Source organism: Pieris napi, chromosome 18, assembly GCF_905475465.1.
Source record: "Pieris napi chromosome 18, ilPieNapi1.2, whole genome shotgun sequence".
Taxonomy (NCBI): domain Eukaryota; kingdom Metazoa; phylum Arthropoda; class Insecta; order Lepidoptera; family Pieridae; genus Pieris; species Pieris napi.
The window spans coordinates 7,292,644-7,312,200 of NC_062251.1; the positions used below are offsets into that span (position 1 = coordinate 7,292,644).

The window sequence follows — 19,557 nt, forward strand, 5'->3', positions numbered from 1 at the left end:
CCAACTTCGATTTTGTTCCCTTTTGAGTAGAGACTCTTGGGCCGTGGGGTTCTAGTGCACAGGCGCTTATTAAAGATTTAAGTTGGCGCCTGGTAGATAGTACCGGTGATCCCAGAGCTGGTGCTTTCCTCACTCAACGAAGATTGCAATACAGCGAGGAAATGCTGCCAGCGTTAAAAGTACACTGCCACAGGGACCAAACTTTTTAAATTTGTTATGATTTTCTTTTTAATAATCATTATTACTTTGTTGGTTAGCATCTATTGGAATGTTGCAACTTAGCCGCAATAGGGTTGATTGAAAGGGTACAAAAGAAGTTCCTTAGAACCTTATAAAAAAGAAGGTACAACTTCTTTCCTTACCCCTACCCTTGTGTTCTTGTTTGGGGTACCCCCTAAATATGATTCTACGAAATAAAGGCGATAAGAAATTGGCCACTGTATAACGAGATTTTATTTTTGTAAATCTAATATATAAAATTCTCGTGTCGCGGTGTTTGTGGTTTAACTCCTCCTCAACGGCTCGACCGATTCTCATGAAATTTTGTGTGCATATTGGGTAGGTCTGAGAATCGGACAACATCTATTTTTCATCCCCCTAAATGTTAAGGTTAGTCCACCCCTAAAATTTTTTTTAAATTTTAGATAAAATTTTTATCTTAATTTTTTTTATGATACAGCAAAAATACATACTACCCCTAATTTTCACCCCTCTACGATCAACCCCTATTTTTATTTTAAATTATATACATGGCAAAACGACGTTTGCCGGATCAGCTAGTTATCTTATAAATTTTATAGACTAATGTAGTCTGATAAAAAATGGCTATCATAAGTTCGTGTCATATTTCCTGGTGCTTCCGGATGGAGATTTAAAAATATATGAATAATGCAAATTTCACACCTAGGGTTGTTCAATAGTACACAGAATATCATAGAGTATAATAGTTTGACGTTTGGCGCCATTTATATTTTTGTATTTTTAAAAATAAATAAAAAATTCTCAACTGTCGTTGTCATTGTCAGTTGAGTAGAAACGGCGATGCAGTAAGCAGTAAAATGGGCATTTTTTTCCATGCTTGATTTACCATATTAGTTGCATTTACACCTTCCACTATCCACCTACCACCATCAAGACGTATAAGGCAGGCTTGATTTAATAAAAACAATAGCACACTTTTTTGAATATTTATATTATTATTTTTATGTAAGGACTTATTGTTTTTATTTATTTCCCACATAATGATTATATCTGCTCAAATTAGGAAAAAATTGATTATTTATTAATCGATTTTTCATTCTAAAAAAACAATCGATTAATAAAATGTCGATTTTTCATCGACATCGGCCTGAGTTCGGTCAGAGCCCCCCGCCAGTGGTATGATTGTTCGCGGCTTGCTGATGCAGGTCGGCAGTCGGCACTGGGGCGGACGTGTTTAGGCGGTCCAGGCCCAACCACGGCGAGACCAGAGGAACTCGTCTTCGAAATATATTTTCTAATCAGCTTTATATTTCTAGGACTTCATTTCGTTATCGCGTTTTACACATGCACAGCGCCATCTGTTGTTGTAAATAGATGTGAGGATAAATTTAGACACCTTTTTTGCTTATACAGTTATTAACATTATATGTATCATGTTTTAAGTTTAGTGTTTTATTAGATTTTTGTTAGATTAGCACTGTCGTTATAATTTGAATTATCTGCGGTGTCCCCAAAACCTTTCAACCGTCCTTGTGTATACAAAAATGTGCGAACTTTCCACGCAAAGATGCCCATCTTTAATTTAATTATTTCACGCTTTGGCAGCTTGCAATTGAATTTGCATTTATTCTTTTAAAATATTAAATTAAGACTGACATTTTGTAATCCCCTCAATTTATTAATAAAAACTGTCAACCCTGCATGACATATCAGGTCAGTCGGATTGGAGCGCGCCATTAAAATTTTAAAATCGCTGAATTAACTTGCATGGAATTTAAAAAAAGACGTTTGAATTTGGGCTGGACGTAATTGGGTACGCGAATATCATTGCAAGAATAACTTTAAGCTAATTTTGCGCGTGGATCTTTAGACTATACGTATGGAAATTAAAACGAAAAAATAACATGTTAGTGCAAAATAGTGTTTGTTTAAGTATTACGTAAGTATTATATTGGGTCCTTTGATTTTCTTATTTGGTGATTACGAAGGGTTGGGTGTTAAATACCACCTCACGTTTTTGACGATACTAATTATCTAGGAGTGTCCGGGGGACCTTCATTGGAACACCTCCAAGTGAGTTTTGCTCCGGAAACGCGTCTTAATATTTTTATAAAAAATTTAAAGTTTTGTGTAATGTATTAAAATTTGTAAACAATCCGCCATTTTCTACTTTTCTATTGGTTATAAGTGATGTGACGTTCACTTAAAAAAATCGTGTTTTTAATTTATCGATTGTTAATAATCGTTTTATTTATTTATCGATTATTTCCTCATTTTTGAAATTTAAAGTTATAGAATAATCAACATTGAAATTAACCTAATTTCGTGTTGATAGATTATAGGGTTCCGAATTTTTTTGAAATTATCGATACCTACTCGTCTGTATTTTCTAATTAGTACTTGTATTTCATTGTTTGCAACTTTCTATATTATTTAATTTTTACTAGAATAAAGTGTTTACTTTAATATCCAAAAAGTACCCAAAACCGAATCAGAGCACCCCACTATCCACGTGGTCTTGTCTGTCTTACCCCTAGAGTGTATATAAATAATCGGAGGCGCGGAGGAAGAGGCCGAAGGCGACCAGGACGCCGAGAAGCCGAGGCTTGAATAAACAATTACTATTTAGATCGGAGCTGTCCACAAAAACAAATATTATTTAGATTGGTTAGGTTAGAGTTAGTATATGAATATTTGGTCGCCGAAGGCGACCAGGACGCCGAGAAGCCGAGGCTTGAATAAACACTTACTATTTAGATCGGAGCTGTCCACAAAAACAAATATTATTTAGATTGGTTAGGTTAGAGTTAGTATATGAATATTTGGTCGCCGAAGGCGACCAGGACGCCGAGAAGCCGAGGCTTGAATAAACACTTACTATTTAGATCGGAGCTGTCCACAAAAACAAATATTATTTAGATTGGTTAGGTTAGAGTTAGTATATGAATATTTGGTCGCCGAAGGCGACCAGGACGCCGAGAAGCCGAGGCTTGAATAAACAATTACTATTTAGATCGGAGCTGTCCACAAAAAAAAATATTATTTAGATTGGTTAGGTTAGAGTTAGTATATGAATATTTGGTCGCCGAAGGCGACCAGGACGCCGAGAAGCCGAGGCTTGAATAAACAATTTCTATTTAGATCGGAGCTGTCCACAAAAACAAATATTATTTAGATTGGTTAGGTTAGAGTTAGTATATGAATATTTGGTCGCCGAATTTTCAATTATTTTTAATATTAAAATCGAATACAAAAATCGATTTTCACTTTAAAAAAAATCGATTATTTTTCACATCCCTATTAATTTTATAAACTTAATCGGCCATTTTGAATGTGGTTTATGCTAGACTAGCGGTAATTAGTTTTACAGTGCAAAGTTTACTTTATAAATCCGTTTCTTTTTTATTTTCACGTGAAAGTGCGTTATTTTATTTGCATTTTTTGAAACTTGGCTTTACATACATAATCAACACTGATTTCTCGCGATCATTTTCAGATTTATAGTGATGGCGTCTACAAGTTCTACTCGTGAAAATGATTTTGAGGACGATGGGTCCGTTGTGAATCGTGACTTGAATAGTGAGGAAGTGGTCTCATTGTGGAATCTGATTAGATTATATAAAAAATTAGGTACCAATGAGCAGTGTGTGGCATTCGCTGAAGAAAATGGTTTAGTGCATTCTCAAAAGCAATGTAGTACACATCGTAAACCCATGAAAATTGCTAAATCGACGAATAAAACATTTGGTTCATGGTGTTGCACGAAAGGAAATTGCAGATCAAAAACTAAAGTTCCTAGAAATAAAGGAACATTTTTCGAAAATATTAAAATAGAATTAGTTCATGTTTTCTATTTATTATATGCGTTTTCGCAAAATTGGAGCTATCTTACAACCATGCGTGAAGATCCATATAAAGATGATAGACTTAAATCCTTAAGCCGAGTTACTATATGTGATTGGTATAGTTATTGTAGGGAAACTATAGTTATATATCAAATGGATAAAACTCAAGCGGTAGGAAAGATTGGTGGCCCAGGGAAGATAGTCCAGATTGATGAATCTAAATTTGGGAAAAGAAAATATAATCGAGGTAATTATTTTATAGCACTATTAATTAATATTTACTATATGTGTTATTAGTCTGTTTTACTCCTAGAGTGTAATTTAAAAACCAGAGCTGTCCAATAACCCTATTATTATCACATCTACAAAATTTATTTAACTCATTAAGCTTATTAACTAATTCTTTAATTGTTGTAGGACGACATATTGAGGGCTATTGGGTCCTTGGTATGATCGAAGACAAATCTGAAGACCTAAGATTGGAAGTGTGCCCAAATAATATTCGATCAGCTGATATATTACTTCCTCTCATTCAAAAACATGTTGAAGTTGGTACTATCATTCATACTGACTTCTGGAAAGCATACGATTGTCTGGCAGACCATGGGTACATACATCAAAAAGTGAATCATTCAGACCCTGAAAACCCGTTTGTGGCTGAAGATGGAACCCATACGCAAAGGATTGAGTCACAGTGGAGGGCAGTAAAAAGATTTTTTAAAAAGGATAATTATAATAACTCTGAAAATTTTTCAGATCATGTCTATGAATATTTGTGGCGGCGAAACAATACAAAACATAAAAAAGACCCATTTTTGGAGCTAATTAAAGCTGTCAAATATGTCTATAAATTAAACACTGACTGACCGATTTTTTATTTTGCTATATTGCTTATTTTGCTTTTGTTTACTGCTCTACACGTGCTATGGCTATGTATTGGGCCCTGGTGGTTTTAGTGGGTATGGGGACCATCGCATGTTACGACCTTGATCCCCACACTCCCCGCGCCAATCACACTTGCCCAGGCGCGGGGGCCCGTAATCGGGTTTCCCCAGGTGAAAAAAAAAAAAAAAAAACGCGTTTTTTTTGACGCGTTTCCGGAGCAAAACTCACTTGGAGGTGTTCCAATGAAGGTCCTCCGAGACTCCTAAATAATTAGTATCGTCAAAAAAGTGCGATGGTATTCAAAACCGTTACCTTCTTACAAACAATTAATACGTTTATGTATTGTTGAGAGCTTTGCTTACTTTTGCTGACAAGAGGAAGGGGGGGGGGGGAATAAATTGCAGTACGTAATACTTGAACTGCCCCTTAAGTGCTTAACAGTGGGAACTAATCGAATAACAAAGTAAACTAATAAACATCTACAATCCAAGAAAGGGCTATAAATGCCTGTTTTGCGTACACACACATATGCTTATTGTTTTTTTTATTTATGGTTCTGGCACGATTTGTGCATTAGCCAGCGTCAAGTAAAGGATTTTTTATAATTCGTGCTTGTCTTTAGAAATTCGACCGTGTCCTCTATGTACGGTTTAAGCACTCGCCCGGTACCGCACAACCCTCCCAAAGGCCGAGAACAAATTTAAATTAAATTAAAACTTGCCCTCGAACCGGGAATCGAACCCGGTACCCCTCACCTAGCTGCCACTTAATAAGACCGCTAGGCTATGAGGCCCACAATTTCATTGGTTAATAGGTTGATACAAGCAGTACGTCGTTCCGTTTCACCAATTACATGTTTCGTTTTAAATAAAATCTAATTGCATCTTAAAAGATCTTATCTGTCCCTATTCGTTACAGTGTAAAAACAGTTTGAGAGAATGAGACGAAAGATTACTATACATGAGTCCAATTAGTATTTTTTAATGAAATATATGTTAATCTCTAGTACACGGGTTCAAAGCTAGATGCGCAGATGTTTTAGCTCTTCTGCTACGAATTAGAGTGAATTTTCTCCCACTAGAAGATATGTCAAAATTATTTAACTCTATTTCTTATATTTTCTTTGATAGACATATTCCTTGTACTTGTAATTTACACACATTTTGCGTTTGCCTTAAAGTAATTTTTCAAAATTAAAATGCATCTTTCAAAGAAATCATTAGTTTGGTGTGTCTTGGAATTAAAAATTAGGATATTGGTTGACAAATATTTACGCGTGCGTTCAGACACTTTTTGTGTTAATTTCTTACTGAAGTAGTGATCTTAATATTTATTTTGTATTCATTGTATTACATTCATAAAATCATAAATTAAGTTCAATCTGTAAGACGACATTTATTGAGTGTAAGGTAGGAATTTCGCGCATAGATTTTTTTAGTTAAAAATAAGTCTAGTCAGTTTTATACCCACTAATTAGTCTACAAATCTCTTTAAGGGATTTGCCACAGAGGACCATACCACTCTATTATTGACATGTTACGTCAAAATAGATCAACACGACCAACAAGGGAAATTGAAACTGTTCATCAATTCTAAGGACAAGGCCATAGATTTTGACGTGGATGTCGCTATAAAGGTATGTTGCATTAAATAATAAACAATTAATATCAATCTCAAATAATTGTTTTTGTTTACGGTATCGAACCTTTTTTAATTGTCGTTAAATTAAAAAAAAAATTCTATCAAAGGCGAACTGTTTTGACATACACATTTTACAATGCATATCTGATGATCAAATTTTTAATTAATAACAATAATACTCTTAAAATTGGTAATACGAATAATGCATAAATCGATTTTTTTTCTAATCCTTATATAAATATATAATTTTGTGCGTGTTAATTAATAATTTTTATTTTTATTTTTTTATTTAAGACAGGATGACAATGTCTTTTGGGTCATCAAGTATATAATTAATTACCCATAGTATTGATGATATACACAATTTTTGTGAATTTAAATGTAAATACCTACATACAATACTTAAAAAATCGAAAATACAAATTCTTTATTCCAAAAATTAAATACTAATAATATTGTATGTGTGTGATAATTACTACTAAAAATTATACAAACCTTATAGGTAGTCCGACAAGTAAGCATAGACGATGCCCTCTCATTAGCAGCGAATCATAACAGACACGATTGGTATCTCAAAATGATGATTGAAGACAAAAAAGAATTTAAACAAGCCCTCGATTATATAGCGGAGTTAGAATTTGACGATGCCGACTGCTATATGAAGAAATACGGCCATAAATTGATACAACATGAGCCGGAAGAGAGTACGGAGTTGTTAAAATGTAAGTATTGGTTAGAATAATAATGTAATATTTTTATTATTATATGTAAAATATATGTTCACGTTTTTTAGAGTAAATAGATTGTACTATAGAATGTTTATTTTATATCATGTATACTTTAATAAATATACTGTAACACAATGTACACACACACATACCGGAACAGGTCAACATACCTGAGTTTCCGCGCGTCGACGTTCACCGACGAACACTACGAAACCGTCGCTCTGTATATAAGCTGATGCTATGTTAACTGACGAGACTCACCGACAGTTCCGAGAACATGGCCTGTAGGAGGCCTTGACACGACTTAACGGATTCGGATGATGCCAGCACAGTACCTAAAAACACCTTAAAAACTGCCCTCGTCAGTAGGGTTACTCAATTCAGAGCTAAAAACCGTAATTCAACGAATTAATCAAAGTCGGTAAAAAACCGCACAGTTGCTTAAAATAAAATGTACTTAAAAAGTAAAAATAAAGTAAAAAGTGAATGAATGAAAATGATCATAATTTATTAATATGTATTTGAAGCGATTTATAGACAAAATTAAGTATGCGACTTGATGGTTCGGGTCAAATGCCGGATGGATTCTAAAAGTATAAAACGGGATTGTGATTTGTGGTGTTTGAACCTCGTGGATCTTGTCTAATACCTATACGTATATAGCTATGGAATATTTATTTTTTGATTCTAATATCGATTAAACAAAATTCGCTTACTAGAACTCTCGAAGCGGCATTATAATTTTAAATAAATAATAAAATGTTTTCTTATAACGAATCTTAAAAGTGATTACTTAAAAATAGTTTAACAACCTAGTAATGCACTATTAATACATTTCATATCTTTTCCAGTAATGTGTACAGACTACAAACCACGTAGTAAGCCGTTAGTTGACGAATCGTCGCTTGCCGGTAGATATCGGGAACCCGATCGTTCTATACCTGACGACTTTATTCACATGTTCCTTAGTAACTCAGAGAAACTGATCATCTTCTTGGAACACATGATATCAACAGATGTCAAATGCTCTACCCTTGTTTTTGATGCCCTGATTGAACATTATATTCATGTATGGTGAGTATTCTGGATCGAAGGACCAATATTTTAAAGTAATAATAAAACCGTATCTTTGACGTATTTATTGTTATGACGTATTAAATTAATTAGTAATATTTAAAAAATATGTCTTGTCTAGCCTTTCTTATTTGATTTAGAATATAAAAACGTTAATAATTGTGAAACCGTAACAATAATATTATGATGGGCTCGATTCCTAGGATTTCTGGCAAAATGATGAGTAAAAAGGTGCAGAAATATGTCCGTATGTATGATGATAATGTGGCAAAAACTTTAAACGCGAGATAAACGCATATAGCTTTCCACTTTCATGAGAAAAAGAGAAAAACTTAATTTTCTTAAGAAAATCTTAAGATCTAGTTAATCATATTACAGGGCGAAATCACCCAACAGTGAAAAATTAATATATGAACAGAAAATACTGAGTGTGCTCAAGGAACCAGAGTCGAACTATGATAAAGACCACACCCTGATCATTTGTCAAATGTTGGGATTCAAAGCTGGCATATTACATCTGTATGAAGAGAAGAAATTGTAAGTTAAAACTAATCTTTAATCATTGGGACGTTTAATTTGATAATACATTATTCTGTTATGGAATTGTTACTTAGTTTAGTCTGAAATAGTCATAAAAACTCTCTTAAAAGGCCGGCAACGCACTCGCGAGCCCTCTGGCATTAAGCAGCGGTATCACTTATCATCAGATGAACCTCCTGCCCATTTGCTCTTGTTCTATGTAAAAAAAACTCATGTTTCGTCATACAGCCTTGATATTATTAAAAACTACCTTAAGCCCTATCAGAAGTCGTTACGAACACGCAAGAAAATATCGTCTGATTTCTTAAAAAGCCACCAACGCACTTGAGAGCTCTCTGACATCGAGAGTATCCATGGTACCACTTAACAGCAGATGAGCCTCCTGCCCAAAGCGACAGTACTTACAGAAACCTTGTGTAAGTACTGTCGCCCTCCTGTGTCTGACATGTCGATTGGGTTTAGACATACCGGTTCTTCCGTTTAAGTGTTGTAAATAATTTCCCAAATCCCCAATAGATGGCGTGCTCAAGTGTCCCTGCACATGCGCAGTGGTGAAGCCGATCTCGCGTTGGCCGTATGTCGAAGACGGGGCGCGGTTTGTCCTCGTCTGTGGTTGGACGTTTTATGGACGCCGCCCCCGCCACGATGCTTGCCTGATTTATTGCATGTTGTTGGTGAGGAATTTAATTTTATTATTAAATTATTTATTTTCAAAATTATTCTACCTATACAGTCACAACTGAGGCACTTTTAAACAGAAATGACATTTAAGCTAGTATAACTGTGTAAAGTTACTATAAAAATAAATAAGCTTAATTGGAAATGGGCTGGGCACATGGCAAGAGGACCAAGAAAGTATTTGACTGGTGGCCAAAGTACAATAAACGCAAAAAAGGAAGACAATTTAGAAGGTGGAAAGACCAGTTTAAGGAAACAGCAGGTACATGTGCTGAGAGTGGCACAGTGCAGACAGGAATTGCGAGATTTGGACGAGGCCTTTGCCAAATACACATAGATATTAAAAAAAAATAGATGATAGAAATATAAAAGTATCTGAAATAAAAGGCTCATATTATTATAACTGTTTAGTATACAATATTTAATTTGACCTATGTTTCGTTGCAGCGACTGAAAAGCTGATGTCGCCAATTCTAGTCGTAGACTGCTTAGCGAGCACGCCTACGTACACGCTCGGGGACGTTCGAAAGTACGTAAAGTGATATATAGTATTGTCTTTGATTAACATAACTTTTATTCATTTAATAAAACACTATTTTGACTACAGCGTGCGTGGTCACCGTGACCACGCACGCTGTAAAGCACGCGAAACGTCGGATAAATTTAAAATTATGTTAAATAGTTGTAAATTTATAATAATACATAACTTCAATCCGGTCAAAATAGTGTTTTATTAAAGTGATATATACCAATGTATTTATTAATAATATATACAGTTAAAACCGTTTAGAACAACATACCGGTGTTATTGGCCAAAAGCAAAGGTCCCGGCTGAATTCTATTGTATTAGGTATTTAATAACAACGTCATCGGCTGTTACGACTATCGGTTTTTACGACTATCGGTTTTTACGACTATCGGTTTTTACGACTATCGGTTTTTACGACCAAAATATATGAGTAGTCCATTAAATGTCGTTATAACAGACTTTGATTGAATACAAATATTCAACTAATCAATGATTTAATCGATTGATATGTTTATTTATAATTATTTCTATTTTAATTATTAAATAAACTACCCGACTGTTTTTAGATTTAAACTGCTTAGGGCCGAAAATAATATATTCAAAAAAATTCCTATAAAATACAAATATTTCCTCTTTATAATATACGTTATTTATTATGTATGTTGGTTACGAATAAACTCAAAATCGACTAGGCCGATAACACTTTTAAATAAAATGATGAGTGAAACATGTTGTGCATTAAATATACAGAATTCTAAAAAGTTTTTGAAGAAGGACCTTTGGACCTCTGATGCGTCTCATTTGGAGCCATTTTTGGCTTTTTTATAAAGTGCATGAGTGAAATCTGGATCGACACGAGAATCCCAAATTTAATTATGTTCATTTTATATAATGGATTTAAAATATATCAAATGCATAGCTTATCAGAAGTGAATTCTTTTAGATACCTAATGGACGTTCTTAAATCGGAAGACGAAGTTATAACCCGCGAACAAGAGTTGGCTACCAAATATAAGAAAGAGATTGAGAAGATGAAAGCTCATATACAGGTGAGTTGAGAAAGACTTTCCTATTATTACCAATTAAATAAAGTATGTAATAGTTTAGTAGAACATCTGCGTTAAAATAGTATGATTATTCTTCGTAAAATATTTTAAATAATTTTTTAATAACTATCCTAAAGGAACAAAATACGTTTTGTGAAATGCTGTTATCTGTGGTCCTCAGAGTACACGACCCTGAGGTCTGAACTGACTGACTGGTGAAACACGGTTGTGCACCAATACAATTTTCTTTTTATGTGCCTACTTAACTCGCCCCTACGATGAAGGAAAAGGACCTACTTAGACCCAGAAAAACAAACACAAGACAGATACACAAATACATACACTGAGGCGTAGCAAGACCTCAAAAGGTTGTCGCGCCAGTGTTTATTTCTATGAGATAGATAAATCAATTTCAAATACGCATCATATTAACCCACCTTTTCTAGAAACCGGACGGTTTCTTGAACCGTTGATTCGCCTGGATTATTTGTATGAATCATGAAGTATGGTCACGTGATATGCGCTGAAAATATTTTAATATTGTTATTTCAGTCAACCTTAGATAAAAAATGAATGTCTTTATGAATGCGATAAACTTAATAATAAATGGATTTTATTTATGTTTAAGTTATGGCTGTTTGAATATTTATTGAAATATTATTGTTGCAAAAAATCTTGAAAAATTCAAATTCCATGCAGACGAACGTGTGAGAGGTAGCTAGTTTATACATAAATATCACATAGCTTAATTTACATTTGAAACAAACGAACGAGAAGTGATAAGAAACACAATCTTTTTCGAACAAAACAGATAACTTTACGATTCACTGTAATTATCTACAGGTGATCCAGCATGAACCAGTGACATTCCAGTCTTCCAGATGTGCAGCCTGCAATCGACCTCTAGAACTACCCACTGTACATTTCCTCTGCCAACATTCCTATCACCAAGAGTGAGTAATGCTTAATTTCGAAAAAAAATGTTTTTAAAATTATATCATTTCAATTCGAAAAGAGATGAATAGGTACTTTTGTTAATTACCCGACAAAATTTATAAAATATTCTTATAATTTACACAAAATTAATTTTAATTAGTGTTTGAAAATAAGCCTCAATAGTTTTGAGAAAAATATATACATTTTATTTTTTTACAGTTATGCTGGTACTTCACATTTTTTTTACTAAACTGATTAATCTTCTCTTACCTTACGAATCCCTGCTGCGTCTATATACGCCAGAACTACCGAACAGATTTGTGTACGGTTTTCACCTATAAACTTTATTTTTATAATACTTGGGGAAATGCATTTCGCATACCCTGCCGCAGCGCTTAGGGCGGGTGGGATTGGGATTGTGCATACCCACTAAAACCCCAAGGCGGCTGTATCTGCTTCCCGACATGCTATGGGTCGTCACCCAACAATGGGTGTGGAGACCTTGGGGGTCCACCACCTCCACCCACCACACACACACCCATTGTTAGTTTGTGAAGATACTTGATACAGCAAGTATCCTTCACAGACCTTTCACCTATAAACTGACCTTACCTAAACAAACTAACGAAGGCAGTTCGTTATTTATAATGGTGATATGTAAAGTTGTTGAAATATAACTATGCGCTTTCTACTAAGAATGGCCTTTTTAACAATTGTTTGCAGTTGCTTCCAAACGTATAGCGAAACGGAAAGGGAGTGTCCTGCCTGTGCGGCGCCTTCCCGAAGACCGGAGGCTTTGCCCCACGCGGCCGAAGCCCTACATTCGAGATTGCAGCAGCAACACGATCCGTATGTATTATTTGTATGGTGTATAGATTATTTAGTATTCCGATTCCGCCAAAATTTTTATTGCTATTGAAAGTTAAAATATAAGCCCAAAAATAGTACTTGTTTTTCACATGTGTATATTTCGTCTATAGTTAGTAGCCGTCGCATTATCTATAATATCTTAAGTTATATATATTTATACGAATTGGCTTGCTGTAAGTCTGGTCACTCCATGTCAAGGGGCAGACATTTCAGTCATAATAAAACTTCCTTCTAACTCATTACTTACAAAGATACATAAAAATAAACTAGACCAGTAGGTAACCTTCCGTATTAACTAATTTTTAACCCCCTCTTTTTTACTTTTTTCCCCTTTTACCTTACACTTTTAGGTCTAAAACATGTCGAGATATAGAGAATTCATAGACGCAAGACGAAACGTTGTGATTGGTCAATTGGACGTAAAATAACGTATGTAAACGCGTATAAACGAGCATACAATCTTTTCGTCTCGTGTTACATTTCCCTCGATAAGGAGCCTGTCTATATAATAATCTTCAAATTAGTTATTTGATTAGTTTTCTAATTTTTCTTTAGTGTTTTTACCATGACCATAGTGTATTCATGGTGCGGTGTTCCCGATTGAAAAATTACCCATTAATTCTTTACATTTTGACATGTTTTTTTAATGGCATGTCGGGTGTCTTATAATTTAGTCGGTTCAATTTATTTGTTACTTCCAATCAAGAGCGACTGCCAATGACTGGAGGGAGTACTCAATAAATCTTATTGGTATTTTTTTTTCAGATATAAATTAAGCTTGCGTTGCCTCATTTAAGACAAATAATTTTTAGACATAAATGCACAGTTTACAGAATTAAGAGCTCAGATTTTATGAACAGACAAACAATACATTTTTTTTTCGGATAAATATAGGTTTATTTATTCTCTTATAACTATTTCTAAACGTATTATAAATTAAAACGTTTACACTCAACGAGATGCCTCAATAGCAAATGAGGAGAAAATATTTTGCATTAGACAGCTACCATAATATAAAACTGTGATGTTAACACATTAATAATAACGTTTCTATTAGCAAGTCACACTTCCCGAAAAATACTTTTCCTACCTATAAAAATTCGTCCCAAAACAATCGATCATTAAATCTAATATATAAAATTCTCGTGTCACAATGTACGTTCCCATACTCCTCCGAAACGGCTTGACCGATTCTTATGATTTTTTTATGAATATTCAGCAAGTCTACTATCTATCTTTCAAACCCCTAAACGTTAAGGGTGGGTCCACCCCTAAATTTTTATGTTTATTTTTTAGATATTTTTTTTGTTTTTATTTTTTTATCATACAGCTTACAAAAGTACAATGAACTCTTAATGTTCACCCCTCTACGATCAACCCCTATTTTTTATTTATTAATTAAAATCTTATTTTTATGACTTGATCTCTGAGGTTTATATAGAGAAAAATTCACAGAAAACCTTAAATAGGTTTTCATTCCAGAAAACCGAACAGTATCTGGGGTAGCATAGCAAAATGTTCCATGTTGGTTTGTACTAAAAAGGTAGGCTAAGTCAAATCACAATAAAAAAATAAAAAATAAAGGAGAAACGAAGTTCGCGGGTGCAGCTAGTATTTTATAAATCTCTTGGACTTCTAAAATTCTAAAGCAACGCTTTTTTAGCCTTAAAAAATCAGGAGTTTAATATTGCAAAGCTGATAAACCAAATATAACCCGAGACATCAGAATCTGAAGCTCAAATAGTTATACATTTTATACAAAAATTTTGGTATTTTTATTTTTTTAACAAATAACTCAAATTATGAGTGATTTCTGTTTTATTGCTAAACAATTTAGGTTAATCTTTTACATTAAAAAGCAATAACATTTTATTTCTTATCGTCATTCATGTAATCTATATTTTGAAAACAATGATCGTAAATTACTAATAGATTATTTGGTAAATATCTTATCATTGACATTTAAATTATATTTTTAAATGACAACTCTATAAAAAAATATTAAAATAATTATTAGCCGCAATTTAAATGGCAACTCTTTAAATAAATCTCAATAATAGAAAACATTAATTATGATGGCAACTCGATTAATATTTACCTAACGAAATTAATTAGAACGGATAGGAAATTGTACGCACAGGTGGCCACGGTCGTACGTCAATGTCATAGTTGTACTTGCGCGGGCGCAGTGTTATCAAAATATTTATAATTATTGATAACACATTGTAGGAGACATGGTGCCGCCGTTCTCTTGCTGTTTCAAAAATACATCCGAGGATGGGTATGTGAGGTTGTATAGATTTTATAAATTGTTTTAATATATGTTTTGGAAACGTGTTCTTCCCGTGACCTTCGGAATTATGTTTTAAAAATTGTTACGTGTATTTAGTACGTGTAAAGTGTGTTTTGTGTATTGTAATCGCTTGCGTGTCATACTTTTAATTGTGAAAATTATGGGCTTCTATTACCCATTTTACTGATTTTTAGGGGCTTTTTGCCATCTCTTATATTTACAATAAAATCAACTCATTTGTGTTACGCATCTCGCGGGATACGGCCCGGCTACTTCGGTAATATAATTTACAATATTCACGGGCGAACAAAATCGATCGCAAGACCTATTCTTTCTTCTCGTTTACGAATTTTTATTTAGACTTAGACATTTATTACAAAAATACACCAAATAACAATAATCAAAGAAAAAAAAAATATAATGAGAGAAATATAAAAAAAAAAAAAGGGTGCGTGTACTTATGTACGCGCGTAAGAAGTTATACTTCTTTGGCATTATTAGAAATAGATTTTGATTGCATGCAAATAATTAATTACAATTAAATAATCAAAGACTGGAAAAGGAGTCATTATAGTCAATAAAGTTCAGTTTACATTTGAAAAATTTAATAAATAAATATTTATAATTATTCTCTTACAAAATAAAATAAGAGAATATTAATTTAAGCTCTGTCCATGCAAAACTTAAAAAATTTTATAATTCATATTATAAAATTTTTAACACATTTATATTAATATAATTATATAAATGTGTTAATAATATAATTTGTAGCACATGCTACAGACCTGGATAGCAACTTTCTTTTATTCTATTTAGAGATAGAGATAATTTAAATATAATACCGGTGTCTTCCTTGTAGGTTTCTTTTGAGTTGTTTGGGGATTCTTGTTGATCAGTTCGACATGATTTTCTTTAACCTTTCTTTAATCCTACAAAATAATGAAATTGTTAAGTTATGTTGTCACTGTTGTGCACACCTTTGTTTGGCTTTTTTAGTATTCAAGTTATGTCAAAACTGATTTATTACCTTGTCATTGTTGGCTTTATTTGCTTTTGGGATAGCAATTGTTTCCAAAATGATTTTATTTGTAATATCCTGAAATATATAAATAACATCTATTAATTTAAGTGTCATGGTGAGTGGTTCGCACTCAGGTATTAAGGTGTATTATACCCACTGTCCATTATAAGTGGGAATGGGCTCACTTCTGGCTGGACAGAGTTTCGGTACTACAAGAGCAACATGGATGTTTTGAGGTATTACAATATCTCTAACTACCCTGTAGGGGAATAAAGTATGTGCCTATGCTTGAGAGGTTGAGCCTTGAACATCACCATCATATTTATAATTAACATTCCTACCTCGACACCATCACAATCAAATTCATTGAAATCTACTTCAAACCGTTGCGGTATCATCTCTGCCATATCCATTGTGTCTGGAGAAGGTGATGGTGGCTTTGTTCCACCTCTAGTTTTTGATGTTTCACGGCGATAAGATGACAACTCTTTTTTTTATTCAATTTAGTGCACTTCCACTGAAATTGTTTTTTGTCTCTTGTCCTTATATTTGCTAGATTAAATCTGAAAAATTACATGTTTTGATTAAATAATGTAATAATTTTTTTGAGATGCAGGTACTTATTAAAATGTTTACTTCTCTGTAATATCGCTCCAAGCCTTCATTTTCTCCTTATTAGTATTCGTGCTTAAATCTTTGTTCTCAATTATTGATATATAGGGTCGTAGAATATTTCTAAAAAGTTGCTGTAACAAACGCAATAAACAAAAGCAATGAATAATGGTTCATGTTTCAGTTTTAATCAACAATAATACTCGATAATATTACATACGGATAGTTAACCTCAATTGTATTAAAGCACTCAGGAAGGTTGGCACAGTTTTTTCACAAATATTTTATCATATTAATTAGTATTGATTTAGATATTCAATTTAAATCACTTCTGATTATAATTCAGACGCACATATAAAATTCGCACTTGTATAATGAAAATAACTAGATACATAGATAATCTTTTATTTTAAACAATAATTCAAACTCCTATATTTGTTTAAAAGGTAAATGTCAATGTCAGATGTCAATTGTCATGGATATTCAAAATTCTTGTTAAGCTGCTAAGCTAAGAAATAGAATATGCGTGAAGTTAGCTTATATTCTATTTCTTTTGTAGATTGCGCACGCTATAATCACACTCCGAATTTTGTGTCATAGGTGCGCGCGCATCGTAAAATTTCACTCTCATCAAATTTTCATAACGCGCCTAAAGAAGTATAACTTCAAAAATTTCCATTCGGTTCTTTTCAAGTGTGTAATGCGTGTGTGCTGTGGCTGTAATTGGCCCTGGCTCAGCATTATGCGGAGGAGCAGAAAGTTCCACGGCGCTGGTTATTTGGTCGCAGAACCTTCCAGACACTCTCTGTAGGCCTGACACATGTCCTGTAGGCCATTTCGGGGTAACAGTTTTGAATACCATCGCACTTTTTTGACGATACTAATTATTTAGGAGTCTCGGAGGACCTTCATTGGAACACCTCCAAGTGAGTTTTGCTCCGGAAACGCGTCAAAAATTTTATAAAGATTTATAAAGTAAACTTTGCACTGTAAAACTAATTACCGCTAGTCTAGCATAAACCACATTCAAAATGGCCGATTAAGTTTATAAAATTAATAGGGATGTGAAAAATAATCGATTTTTTTAAAAGTGAAAATCGATTTTTGTATTCGATTTTAATATTAAAAATAATTGAAAATTCGGCGACCAAATATTCATATACTAACTCTAACCTAACCAATCTAAATAATATTTGTTTTTGTGGACAGCTCCGATCTAAATAGTAATTGTTTATTCAAGCCTCGGCTTCTCGGCGTCCTGGTCGCCTTCGGCGACCAAATATTCATATACTAACTCTAACCTAACCAATCTAAATAATATTTTTTTTTTGTGGACAGCTCCGATCTAAATAGTAATTGTTTATTCAAGCCTCGGCTTCTCGGCGTCCTGGTCGCCTTCGGCGACCAAATATTCATATACTAACTCTAACCTAACCAATCTAAATAATATTTTTTTTTGTGGACAGCTCCGATCTAAATACATAGTAATTGTTTATTCAAGCCTCGGCTTCTCGGCGTCCTGGTCGCCTTCGGCGACCAAATATTCATATACTAACTCTAACCTAACCAATCTAAATAATATTTGTTTTTGTGGACAGCTCCGATCTAAATAGTAATTGTTTATTCAAGCCTCGGCTTCTCGGCGTCCTGGTCGCCTTCGGCGACCAAATATTCATATACTAACTCTAACCTAACCAATCTAAATAATATTTTTTTTTGTGGACAGCTCCGATCTAAATAGTAATTGTTTATTCAAGCCTCGGCTTCTCGGCGTCCTGGTCGCCTTCGGCGACCAAATATTCATATACTAACTCTAACCTAACCAATCTAAATAATATTTGTTTTTGTGGACAGCTCCGGCGCTACGGGAAATGCAGCCCCTCCACCCTTGCGTACCAAAGCACAGGCATTTTATTCAAGCCTCCGCAACCTCGGCTTTTTGGTCGCCTTCGGCGACCAGCCTCAGCCGCTACAGCTTTCATAATGCCTGTGCTTTGTTACAGCGGGTGGGGGCTGCTCTTCCTCCGCGCCTCCGATTATTTATATACACTCTAGGGGTAAGACAGACAAGACTACGTGGATAGTGGGGTGCTCTGATTCGGTTTTGGGTACTTTTTGGATATTAAAGTAAACACTTTATTCTAGTAAAAATTAAATAATATAGAAAGTTGCAAACAATGAAATACAAGTACTAATTAGAAAATACAGACGAGTAGGTATCGATAATTTCAAAAAATTTCGGAACCCTATAATCTATCAACACGAAATTAGGTTAATTTCAATGTTGATTATTCTATAACTTTAAATTTCAAAAATGAGGAAATAATCGATAAATAAATAAAACGATTATTAACAATCGATAAATTAAAAACACGATTTTTTTAAGTGAACGTCACATCACTTATAACCAATAGAAAAGTAGAAAATGGCGGATTGTTTACAAATTTTAATACATTACACAAAACTTTAAATTTTTTATAAAAATATTTAGACGCGTTTCCGGAGCAAAACTCACTTGGAGGTGTTCCAATGAAGGTCCCCCGGACACTCCTAGATAATTAGTATCGTCAAAAAAGTGCGGTGGTATTTAACACCCAACCCCATTTCGGTCTACCCCATTTTACTGTTGTGGTTTTTAAAACATAAGGTTTAATTTTT

At 33.8% G+C, this 19,557-nt stretch overlaps 1 protein-coding gene, 1 long non-coding RNA gene and 1 pseudogene across 3 annotated transcripts; all 3 read left to right on the forward strand.

Annotated features, from left to right (window-relative positions):
- Positions 1-19,557, forward strand: part of LOC125058191 — a 32,675-nt pseudogene that overhangs the window by 9,486 nt on the left and 3,632 nt on the right.
- On the forward strand, positions 3,396-5,244 carry LOC125058213. Of its 2 annotated transcripts, XM_047662256.1 has the most exons (3): positions 3,396-3,619; positions 3,698-4,293; positions 4,464-5,244. In XM_047662256.1, the coding sequence occupies exons 2-3, from the start codon at positions 3,708-3,710 to the stop codon at positions 4,910-4,912; spliced, it is 1,035 nt and encodes a 344-aa protein (XP_047518212.1). In that variant the 5' UTR covers positions 3,396-3,619; positions 3,698-3,707; the 3' UTR covers positions 4,913-5,244. The 2 variants fall into 2 exon arrangements, with proteins under 2 accessions (XP_047518212.1, XP_047518213.1); XM_047662257.1 differs by having other exon boundaries at positions 3,396-4,293.
- Positions 17,546-19,500, forward strand: LOC125058240. Its single transcript, XR_007118354.1, has 2 exons — positions 17,546-17,825; positions 19,391-19,500. It is a non-coding gene; the product is annotated as an uncharacterized LOC125058240 (long non-coding RNA).